Genomic DNA, 12,512 nt, shown 5'->3' with positions numbered 1-12,512 from the left:
GACACCTCTCTGTTTCTTGCTCTATGTAATTCTTTCAAAATAAATAATAAATAATGCTACTTAAGAATAATTTTTACTTAATTTTAAAATTCTTAATTCTGAACTTCTATATACTTTTTTTAAAACGATTTATTTATTTAAAAGTCAGAGTTACACAGAGAGAGAGGTCTTCCATCCATTGGTTTACTCCCCAGTTGGCCACAATGGCTGGAGCTGCACCAACCCAAAGCTAGGGGCTAGGAGCTTCTTCCAGGTCTCCCATGTAGGTGCAGGGGCCCAAGGACTTGGAGCATCATCATCTGCTTTCCCAGGCCACAGCAGAAAGTTGGATTGGAAGAGGAGCAGCCGGGACTAGAACCGGCGCCCATATGAGATGCCGGCACTGCAGGCGGCGGCTTTACCCACTACGCCACTGCGCCAGCCCCATGCATACTTCTAATATGCAGCAAATTTTGCCATGTTGTTTATTCCTTTAGTTGTAGTGTTTCTATGATTATTTGACTATGCTAATTAAACTTCTAAGGATTAACTTTTTAATAGATTGAAAGCAGTATTAAGATTACTTTTTAAGAGATTAAAGTTAATGGTTTTGAAAGACATTTTTAATGACTTTAAAACATTTTGGCATCATTCTGTTTGTACAGATTTTATAATGCCTCTTTCTTCCTTCCTTCATTTGACTCATCCTTATTTCACTGTGTTTTTTGATTAAAGTTTTTGTATATACACACACACATATGCATGTGTATTCTTTGTAACTGTAAATGTTAAAGTGAATGTAAATATGATTAAGCTTGGAAATCATTCTCTAATCTCTGAATTCAAATTAAATTACAAATAAGCCCTTATGACTTTTTAAAATATATATTTAAAATTATTTCTAACTTCAAGTTGTTAGAGTTGTATACATATTTTAAATGATGTCTCAAAATTCTTGGGGATTAAATACTCTGAGATTTTTGCTAGTAAAAGTTTTGTTGCATACATTTGTATACTTAATCATTTAGAAAGCAAAGGTATGTAATTGGAGCTAGAATTATATAAAAATGCTATGAGATATGAAGTTCTTTGGTATAAGTTATATATAAAATCTAAAAGGTGGATGTGATCTGGAAGTGCTTTTTATGCTGTATTTTTCTCTTTCTACAGAGTGTTTATAAATGTGACTTCCTGAACTTACAGCTTCAGCAACCACTCCAGCTTGCACAGGATGCTATAGATGCTTTTTTGAAGCAACTAAAGAACCCTATTGATTCTCTTCCTGGAGAACTCTTCCACGTGGTTGTTTTCTCTCTCCTTCTTTCTTATTTTCCATCACCTTATCAACGATGGATTTGCTGCAAGAAAGCTCATGAACTGTTAGTGTTAAATGGCTTATTACTTATCATCACACCTGATTCCTCCCATCAGAACCGACATGCAATGATGATGAAAAGCTGGAAGATTGCTATAGAGTCACTGGGTTTTAAACGCTTCAAGTATTCAAAATTTTCACATATGCATCTGATGGCATTTAGGAAAATCTCCCTAAAAACCACAAGTGACTTGGTTAGTAGGAACTATCCAGGGATGTTGTATATTCCTCAAGATTTCAACAGTATAGAAGATGAGGAATATTCTAACCCTTCCTGCTATGTGCGATCAGATATAGAAGATGAACAATTAGCATATGGTTTCACAGAGCTCCCTGATGCTCCATATGACTCAGATTCTGGAGAAAGTCAAGCCAGCTCTATTCCTTTCTATGAGTTAGAGGATCCCATATTACTTTTAAGTTAATATATAAACAGAAGGCCCTTTCAGTCCAGACTCCTAAACTTACACTAATTGAAAATATTAACATGAACTCAGTACTTAAAACCTGGTTTGCATAGAAGAAATGCAAAGGTTTACAGAGTTTGCTATTTTTTTCTACTTCCGGATTTTAAAATTTATTCTTATATGGAAAGCTTAAAGTTTCATGCAGAGTGACTCCTGTCATAGCAAAAACCACTGTTACTTTAGCAGTTAGCACTAAGATATCATAGAAAGGTACCTTTTTGTTTTTTCCTCTTTAGTGCTACTGTGAAAAATGAAGCATAATTTGCTGTATGTTTTCCTTTTCAGTTTTTCCATGTTGACTTTAAACCATTGCAGTGGGAAACTTTAAGATATGTAGAAAGCTGTAGATTGCACTTTGACAACTCACAAATTAAATATGACACAGAGATAGATTGGCTTAGTTCTTTTGTGATGCACTTATCCTTTTTCTTTTTTTTTTTCTAACTAAATTGTTATCGATTACAGAAAGCCATTTTCTGTTCAATTTTGTCTGATGATCCAGTATTTCCTGAACTTTTTTAAATTGGTGATAATCCTTTTCCTTCTTTCTTCTATTAAAAGCTCATTTGGTAGCATCAGACATTGGGGAAAACACTTCCCCCAAAATATGTATTCTGATTTCATTAGCATGATACAGTAAACACCATTGCCAAAGTAGTATTTTCATAACTTCCTTGTTTATTTGAGCCTTGGTGTGAAGTATATTTATCGTAAGAGTTCACTTGTATCTTTTTAAAGCTTAGGTTTCATTTACAAAATTTTCTACTTACACAAGGAACAATGTAGTACTCAATACTGACCTAAAACACCTTTGTGAAAGGGTTTGCACTTGTTAAGAATTTATGTTCTATCTCAACCAACTTTGGTAGAGTCCTCGCCTTTCCATTATGGAGGTGCTGCACTACAAGTTTGAAATTATAGAGAAAATTTAGAAATAACCCTCTGCCGGTAATCTCAAAGTAATTTTGACCTTTTGGTATCCTAACTTCTATCTAAATCCTAGCAGAAATTTCTTTGAATATATAAACCATTAGTTGGCTGTGGGAATTCTCCCTTTCCACATTGATAAATGCTGTCTTTCTGAATCAGAAGCAAATGATTAAGGAGAAATATATGCCCAAACAAGACAAGATTAGTTTTAAACAATTAAGAACATTTAGTCCATATTGTCTTGTCAGTCAGCAATTGTCATGTAAACTATCATTTTTAAGAGTGCCACTGTGTGGATTTTTTTTCAAGTGGTTGTTACATTAAAATTGCCTCATACTGAGGTTTTTGCACTGAAATGTCAGTTTCAGATTTCATGGTTAACGTTGTGTGTATGTGTATGTGTGTTTTTAAAGGAAATGCATTTTCAATAGTTGATCCTAAATTTCATAACTGCACTTCTTTATTCTGGTAAAACTGATGTTTTTGTGCTTATTGTGAATTGCTGTAGTTAACTTTAAATGTCAAACTTTATTTAGTTTAAAACTTACCTTTCCAGATAAAAACAACTGAGTATGTGTACCTAATATTTCAAATTAAACTTCACAAGCTAATTAAAAGATTTAAGAATGTTAACTAACCCAGAGTCAGTTGACTAAATGCAATAAATATTGGTTGCTCAAATATTCCATAAGTAACCTAAAGTTTTTCATTTACTTTCAACAGCATAAGATTCCTTAATAATTGGGATTTTTTTGTTTCTAGTTAAGCACTGCAGGATCATGTCTTGTAATTCACTCAATATAAACAAGGAATAAAATTTTAAAAGCACTGTGTTCAGGATAATACAGTTTTTGGTAGTACCTCCTGTGTTTTATTTAGCAAAATTTAATCTTAAGAGTGAAGAAAATAGTGTTCCAAGTGAAAGTGCTTTGAAAGTAAATGAAAACAGTGCTTTTGAAGGGCAGATTAAGTATATACCTTGGAGTCAGAGTCAGCCTTTGTGTTACAGCTAAAATGTTGGTGCTATAAATTCTTCTGATTGTTTACAGATGTTCATTCTGCTTATGCTCCAAAGTGTGCATGATGTATTTTAAGTAGTACTTTAAAGAAAATTCTCTAAAACCTACCACTTACTATAAATTTATTTGAATTTATATCATTTGTTACTGTAAATTCAGCTCCTTCAAATTAGGTTGTCATAGAATTTAAGACAATGCATATTCCACCAAAGCCAACTCAATGTATAAGTGTTGAAAGATAAACAGTCATTATGGCATGGTGCCAAATCATAAATATAGAGACAAGAGAATTTAATGGGGCCTTCTGAAACTGTATAGGTACTCTTAAAGATGATTTCATTTGAATATAAAGAGTCCTCCTGGCACATTCACAAGATTCTTCAAAATTTGGTGTTTCAAAAACAAATGATAATCATTTGGTTGGATTTTTCAAGATCATGACTCAATTATGTGGTTTTATCATAGTTGCCAAGTGGTGGGAGGTAGCATTCCTGAAAATGTATGTTTGTGTTGTTGTATTTTTTCACATTTTGTGAACAAAGCACATTTATTAAAAATTTTAAATTTTCTAATTCTCTTTGTCTATAACTTATTAACTGAAAGTGTTGTAGTCTCTGACATATCTTAAGTGTTTAAGGATAGGAAATCAATTTCAAATCTGGAATGACTTTTAGAATTTTCCAAATGAGTTTCATCTAGTCAAATCCCTTAATTTCCATAAATCTATTCACTGATATCCAGAGACTTAAATGATTTCCCTGTTGCCATGCATTGTGATGTTTTTTATGACAGAACTAGGACAGCAGTGTAAATTCTAGTTCATAGGGGTCAACTATGTGTAATTAACTACATTATCAGTTTCCTTGAAAGTTAAATATATAATTTCTTGGAGGGGAGCAGGTGAGTTTCTCATGATACGAGGTTTTTAATTCAGTGTTCATTTACATTTGTCCACAAGCAATACAATGGAGAGGTAGCAGGTAGCACAGTGATAGCAGTCCCCTACTTTCATGGAGCTTAAAACCTGATAGAGAAGACCAGCACTCTATATGTACTCCATATCTGTATCTGGGAATGATTGCCTACTCATCCTACAGTTTTATCCCTGCTTGAAATCCCTTAATTTATTTCCCTTCAATGAAACAGATGATTGAAGAAAAAAGCTGAAACACACACAGGGAAAAAAACCTAGCAACATATACATTGTGGATAAGAGGAATGTATTTTCACTCCTAGAAAAGTGCAAGGTAAATAAAAATTCTTAATGTAAAAACAGCAAAAACAAAAAATGGAATCAAGCTCTTGTATGCACAGCATAGCAGTTGTAGTTCTCCATAATTGTTAACAGTGGGCCGGCATAATATAGATTGCAATTTGGTTTCACTTTAGTGTTGTATGTTGTTAGATAATAGCAAAAATGAACACCAAATTCTTGTGTTACTACCACAAAAATCCCTAACAAATGTTTCCTATGAGAAATGGTTGCACTGTAACTTATTCTTCCCCAAAAGAACTAAATTGGAGTAAAATCTTCAGGATGGTTTACAATAAAAAATGTTCATATTCACTGTGAATACAAAACTCCGAGAATATGAGTGCTGGCCTATACTACACAAAACCCAGTGAATAAGCATGCAAGAATAACTGGCAATGTCATTCCTTTTAAAGACTTCTGCTATAGAAGGAGAGAAAGACTTAATTTTCTGAACTATTTTTTTCTCTTGTTAGAGAAATAAAACCAGCAAATTGCAGAGGTCTTTTTCTTTAACTTACCTTAACCTTGATTTGAATGCTTTGCCCCAAATTTTTTTCAGAACATCAATAGTTTATTATGCATATTTTAAAAAATAATCTGTAACATTTGGCATTATTGATTGGTAACTTAGTCAATATAAGAGTTCAAGTTATTCTAAACTTCATTTTCAACCATCTTAAGTTACTTATTCCTTTTTTTGCAGCACTATAAAACACTTTTTAATGTTTTTGTTTTTACTAACAAAAAGTGATAAAAACTTTTGCATTATCTATTTAAGTGTCTAATACTGAGCCCATGAGTCACAAAGATGGAATCTGTATTTTTGAAGTTAAAAGGAAATTACCAGAAATAATATAGGCACTGTCTGCAAAATTATTTCTTGACTTAGGCAGAGCCAAGAGCTGGAAACATAAGTAGTTGAGCTATCATCTGCTACTTCCCAGGGTGCACATTATCATGCAGCTGGAACCAGCAGCAGAGCTAGGATTCAGACCCAGGGACTGAAATATGGAATGCAGGCAAAGTAAGTGGCATTTTACCTTCTATCCCAATTCCCCAACCCTGAACGGATCTTTTAATTCCATTTTGCCATGGATTTTTTTTTTTTGAAGCCCTCTTGCATGCCATTTACTGATGGATGTCTGTCACAGCCAAGTAACTCGTTTAGTAATATCCCAATGACAACAATTTCTATAGTCTCTTGAGCTGGTATGGGAATCAGCTATCAAGAATGATTTGTGAAGATAGATGTTTAATATAAAGCTATTTTGGGATCTACATTTAAATCATTTGCATTTACATTTATCTCTAGACTTAGAATATCTTTTACAATTAACTAACACCACTTTATAGCCAGCTCAGTGTCTTCTATCAAGGAAAGAGAATATAAACACAGACCTGGAAAGTACTTATTTAGTTTTCCCTCAAACTCTAATTTTGTGTAACCCATCACTAATTGGATGATAGAGTTTGCAGAAATGGACTAATATGAAGGAATGATAAAGTTGGCAAACCAAATCATAGTTTCCGAATTATCACAAAGAAGCTTTCCACTAAGAATCCAAGAGATAAAATGTTCCCCAAAGCCAGGCATGGCTGAAACATTCCCTGGAAATAAAGTAGATAGGCAACAGCTAGAAAGAAGTGTAAAAGAGTAAGTAGGGACAGAATGCTTTGATTCAGAGAGGATTAAGATGGCGGAATAGGGAGGGAGATTACTGCTCTAGTCTAGGAGAAGATAGTTTTTAAAAAGTGGAAAGTGAAATCTCAAGGAAGAATTAGGGGAAAAAAATGTCAAAGGAAACTCCACACAAACTAGAGGAACATTGTGGATCTGTGTGTAGTGTGTAGACATGGACAACTCAGGACCCCAGCAGCTGAGAACCTCAGCACCAGCCCTGGAGTGAGAGTTGAGAGCAGTCTGCAGTAGCCTAATTAAAGGGTACCTGGCTATTTAAAAGAAATGTTATGGATCTAAAGGGAGACACAGACTCCAGTACAATAGTAATGGGGGACTTCAATACCCAACTTTCAGAAGTGGATGGATCAGACAGAAAAATCAGCAAAGAAATAACAGATTTAATCGACAATATAGACCAAACGGACCTAACAGATACCTACAGAACTTTCCATCCTATAGTTGCAGAACACACATTCTTCTCACCAGTACATGGAACTTTATCTAGGATTGACTACATGCTGGGCCATAAAGAAATTCTCAGTAAATTCCCCCCCCCAAAATCAAAATCACAATGCATCATCTCTAACCACAATGGAATAAAGTTGTAAATCAACAACTCAGGAATCTCTAGAACCTATGCAAACACATGGAGACTGAACAACATACCCCTGAATGAATAGTGGGTCATTTAAAAATCAAAAGAGAAATCAAAAAAATTCCAGAAACAAATGAAGATGACAGCACAACATATCAAAACTTATGGGATATAGCAAAAGCTGTGTTAAGAGGAAAGCTTATAGCAATTGATGCCTACATCAAGAAATTGAAAGGCAACAAATAAATGAGCTATCAGGACCTAGAAAAACAGCAAACCAAAACCAAAACTAGTAGGAGAAAAGAAATAATTAAAATTAGAGAAGAAATCCACAAAATTGAAAGGACAATAGAAAAGATTAACAAAACAAAGAGCTGGTTTTTTTGAAAAAATAAAATAGACACACCATTGGCCCAAATAACCAAAAAAAGGAGGAAGATGACCCAAATTAATAAAATCAGAGATGGAGAAAGAAATCTAATACACACCACAGAAATGAATCATCAGAAATTACTACAAAGAGCTGTATGCCAACAAATCAGGAAACCCAGAAGTAATGGACAGATTCCTGGACACATACAACCTACCTAAATTGAACCATGAAGACCTAGAAAACCTTAAGAGACCTGGCCGGCACCATGGCTCACTAGGCTAATCCTCTGCCTTGCAGCGCCGGCACACCAGGTTCTAGTCCCAGTCGGGGCGCCGGATTCTGTCCCGGTTGCCCCTCTTCCAGGCCAGCTCTCTGCTGTGGCCAGGGAGTGCAGTGGAGGATGGCCCAAATACTTGGGCCCTGCACCCGCATGGGAGACCAGGATAAGTACCTGGCTCCTACCATCGGATATGCGCAGTCAGCCATAGTGCACCGGCCATTGGAGGGTGAACCAACAGCAAAGGAAGACCTTTCTCTCTGTCTCTCTCACTTTCCACTCTGCCTGTCAAAAAAAAAAAAAAAAAGTGACCCATAACCAAGACAGAAATTAAATCAGTAATAAAGACCCCACCTCAATAAGCAAAAGCCCAGGACCAGATGGCTTCACTGCTGAATTCTATCACACATTTAAAGTAAATTAACTCCAATACTTCTCAAGCTATTCAAAACAGTAGAAAAGATAGAGAAACCTCACAAATTATTTCTGTGAATTCAACATCACTTTAAATCCTAAACCTGAAAAGGATACAACAGAGAAAGGTAACTACAAACCAATTTCCTTGATGACTATAGACACAAAAAGCCTCAACAGAATATTAGCCAATCAAATCCAACAACACATCAGAATGCTCATTCACCCAGACCAAGTAGGATTTATCTCTAGTATTCAGGGGTGGTTCAACATTTGCAAATCAATGTGATGCATCCCATTAACAAATTGAAGAACAAAACCATATTTTTTGTCTGAATAGATGCAGAGAAAGCATTTGATAAAATACAACACCCATTCATGATGAATCTAAGCAAATTGGGTATAGAGGGAACATTCTTCAACACAAGACAATTTATGACAAACCCAAGGCCATGGTCATATTGAATGAGGAAAAGTTGGAAGCATTTGCACTGATATCAGAACCAAAAAAGGATGCCAACTCTCACCATTGCTATTCTGTATAGTCATGTAAGTTTTAGCCAGAGCCATTAGGCAAGAAAAAGAAACCAAAAGGATACAAATAGGGAAGGAGGAAGTCAAACAATCCCTATTTGCAGATAACATGATCCTATATATAAGGAATCCAAAAGACTCAACTAAGAGACTACTGGAACTCACAGAAGCATTTGGTAAAGTAGCAGGATATAAAATTAAAACACAAAAATCAACAGCCTTGGTATACATAGACAATGCAATAAGTGAAAAACACATTCTAAGATCAATCCCATTCACAATAGCTACAAAAAAAAATCAAATACCTTGGAATAAATTTAACCAAGGAGGTCAAAAATCTCTGACAAGAATTACAAAACATTAATGAAAGAAATTGAAGATACAAAAAATGGGAAAATCTTCCATGTTCATGGATGGGAAGAATCAGTATCATCAAAATGACCATACTACCAAAAGCAATTTACATATTCAATATGATACCAATCAAAATACCAAGGACATTCTTCTCATAAATAGAAAAAATGATGCTGAAATTCATATAGAAACACAAGAGATCCCAAATGGCTAAAGCAATCTTACACAACAAAAACAAAGCCAGAGGCATCACAATACCAGATTTTAAGACATACTAAAGGGCTAGCGCCACAGCTCACTTGGTTAATCCTCCGCCTGTGGCACTGACACCCTGGGTTCTAGTCCCAGTTGGGGTGCCAGATTCTGTCCCAGTTGCTCCTCTTCCAGTCCAGCTCTCTGCTGTGGCCCAGGAAGGCAGTGGAGGATGGCCCAAGTGCTTGGGCCCTGCACCCGCATGGGAGACCGGGAGAAGCACCTGGCTCCTGGCTTCAGATAGCGCAGCACGCTGGCCGTAGCAGCCATTTGTGGAATGAACCAACAGAAGGAAGACCTTTCTCTCTGTTTCTCTCTCACTATCTCTGCCTGTCAAAAAAAAAAAAAAAATGACAAGACATACTAAAGGGCAGATAAAATCAAAACAGCCCAGTACTAGTACAAAAATAGATGGATAGACCAATGGAACAGAATAAAAACACCACAAATCATTCCAAACATCTACAAACAGCTTATCTTTGACAAGAGAGCTAAAATCAATCCCTGGAGCAAGGACATTCTCTTCAAAAAAAAAAAAAAAAAGGTGTAGGAAAAACTGGATCTCCACATGCAGAAGTATGAAGCATGATCCCTACCTTACACCTACCACAAAAATCCACTCAAAATGGATTAAAGGCCTAAATCTGTAACCCAATGTCATCAAATTACTAGAGAACATTGGGAAACCCTGCAAGACATTGGTGTAGGCAGAGTGCTTGGAAAACACCCCAGAGGGAGAGGCAATCAAAGCCAAAATTGAAAATTGGAATTATATCAAATTGAGAAGTTTATGTACTGCAAAAGAAACAAACCCTCAGCCAAGAGGCAACCAACAGAAGAGGAGAAATTATTTGCAAATTATGCATCTGATAAAGGATTAATATCCAGAGTATATAAAGAGATCAAGAAACTCAAGCACAACAAAATAAACAACCCAGTTAGAAAATGGGCAAAGCAGGCATTTTTCAAAAGAGAAAACTGAAATGGCCAACATGCACATGAAAAAACTCAGGATCGCTAGACATCAGGGACATGGAAATCAAAACCACAATGAAATTTCACCTCACCCCTGTTATAATGGCTTTCATATAATAATCAGCAAACAACAATTGCTGTCGAGGATGTGGGGGAAAAGGTATTGTAATCCACTGCTGGTGGAAATGTAAACTGGTATAGCCACTATAGAAAACAGTATGGAAATACCTCAGAAATCTGAATATAGACCTACCACATGACCCAGCCATCCCACTCCTGGGAATTTTCCCAAGGGAAATGAAATCAGCATATGGAAGAGTTTCTGTATCCCCATGTTATTGCACCTCAATTCACAATAGCTAAGATATGGAAACAACCCAAATGCTCATCAACTGAAGACTGGATAAAGATATTATGGGATATGTATACCATGGAATATTACACAGTGATAAAAAATGAAAGCCTGTCATGTGCAACAAAATGGGTGAATCTGGGAAACATCCCTAGAGAAATAAGCCAGTCCCAAAAGGGTTAAATACCATATGTTCTCCCTGACCTGTGGTAACTAATAGAGCACCTAAAAGGTAATGAATAGAAGTGAAATTGACACTTTGAGATGTGATGACTTTGAACAGCCCTTGTCTCAACCGTTGAGGAACATTTTTTTTAATACTGTTTTTTTACTTAGTATAGAATGAATCATGTGTATATAAAGTTAAGTGAAAGTAGATCTTAGTAAAATATAAGAATGGGAATACAAGAGGGAGGAGGAAGCAGTGTAGGAGTTACAGGTTGGGGGGTGGGTACGGTGAGAAAGATCACTATGTTCCTAAAGTTCTGTTTTTGAAATGTATGAAGTTTGTATACTTTAAATAAAAGGTTCCTGGGAAAAAATAAATTATGTAAGACCAGAAACCTTTCAGTTTATGCAGTTTGCCATAGTTTTGGAAATAAGTAGGCAGTCTTTTTCAGTAATTAACACTAGCAATAAAATTCATTTGCTGTTTAACAGAATGTCAAATTTCTCATTTCCTCATTTCTCTCATTTTCGTACTGATCATTTAATCATATTAACTTGTAAGTGAATTTTCTTGTGCAGTATTATGAAATTCTATTAGGCAACATTTATAATCTTCCATTCACAAGCTGAAGTTTTTCAAAAAGGACCATGAAAGTGAAAGCAACTATTTCTGCAGCCTCATTTCTTACCTTTCAGTGACAACCACAAGAAAACCACACTATAAGAGCTTTCCAAGTGTCACAAAATGGTCAAATTTGTTGATTTTGTAGTGTCAATATTATGGTAAAATTTATTGGGGCTTACTACTCATATATGTGAGGCAATGTTCTAAGAATTTTATCTTTGTTTATTCAGTTTATCCAATTCTGTGTAGATTGTTCTTATTCTCCCTACATCACAAATGAAGAAACTGAGGCACGACCAGTTTAAGTAAATCTTCCCTGTTATTCAGTTATTAAGAGGAAGTACAGAGATTTGAATCTGGGCAGTCGAACTCAAGGTTATCTATTATTCTAGAAATCCTGTGATCTTCAAATTATATTCTTACCTTCATTTGAATATTCTAGATAAGCAGTGAAATTGTCAGGAATAGCAGTGATTAAACTACATATATTGAGGCTAGAATCAGAAAGACTGCAAAGGTAACTACACTCTTGTTCCTCTGAGTCATATAGACTTGGTTTTCATGAAGATACTGCCTGTGACAATGCTTTTATTGCTTTTGTTTCAGCAGGATGTATGTGATTTTTTAGTGTGTTGATCCTACAGAGAGCAAAGAGGTGAAATAACTGAGAAAGTATAAGTGGAATAAAGGTAATCCCTGGTCAAAAGTCTACTTAGTGACTTTTGAAATCTACTTTAAAAAGCTGTATGTATTTATGCATCACTGCTTTCAGTGGCAATTTCCTAGAGTTGATAATGCTCAAACAGTTTGCATGTTATCTCATTTATCCTCAGAGTCTTCCTTACAAGCACCAGTATGGAGCCAACACTGTGGCGCAGCAGGTCATG

At 35.5% G+C, this 12,512-nt stretch overlaps 1 protein-coding gene across 4 annotated transcripts in view; it reads left to right on the top strand.

Moving 5' to 3' along the window:
- SAMTOR (S-adenosylmethionine sensor upstream of mTORC1) overlaps positions 1–12,512 on the top strand; it is a 223,074-nt gene that overhangs the window by 187,892 nt on the left and 22,670 nt on the right. For 3 of the 4 annotated variants that reach the window (XM_089328524.1, XM_051848893.3, XM_002712013.6), the window contains one exon: positions 1,150–4,342. The exons of the other annotated variant lie outside the window; for it this stretch is intronic. In XM_089328524.1, coding sequence (XP_089184650.1) covers positions 1,150–1,779 — 630 coding nt within the window. In that variant the 3' untranslated portion in view covers positions 1,780–4,342. Of the gene's footprint in view, positions 1–1,149; positions 4,343–12,512 lie in introns of those variants that run through there. 4 annotated transcript variants of the gene reach the window in all.

Source organism: Oryctolagus cuniculus, chromosome 3, assembly GCF_051225735.1.
Source record: "Oryctolagus cuniculus isolate XC-2025 breed Fujian yellow rabbit chromosome 3, ASM5122573v1, whole genome shotgun sequence".
NCBI classification, from domain to species: domain Eukaryota; kingdom Metazoa; phylum Chordata; class Mammalia; order Lagomorpha; family Leporidae; genus Oryctolagus; species Oryctolagus cuniculus.
The sequence above is the reverse complement of the archived record's forward strand: the minus strand, read 5'-3'. Positions and strand labels throughout refer to the sequence as shown.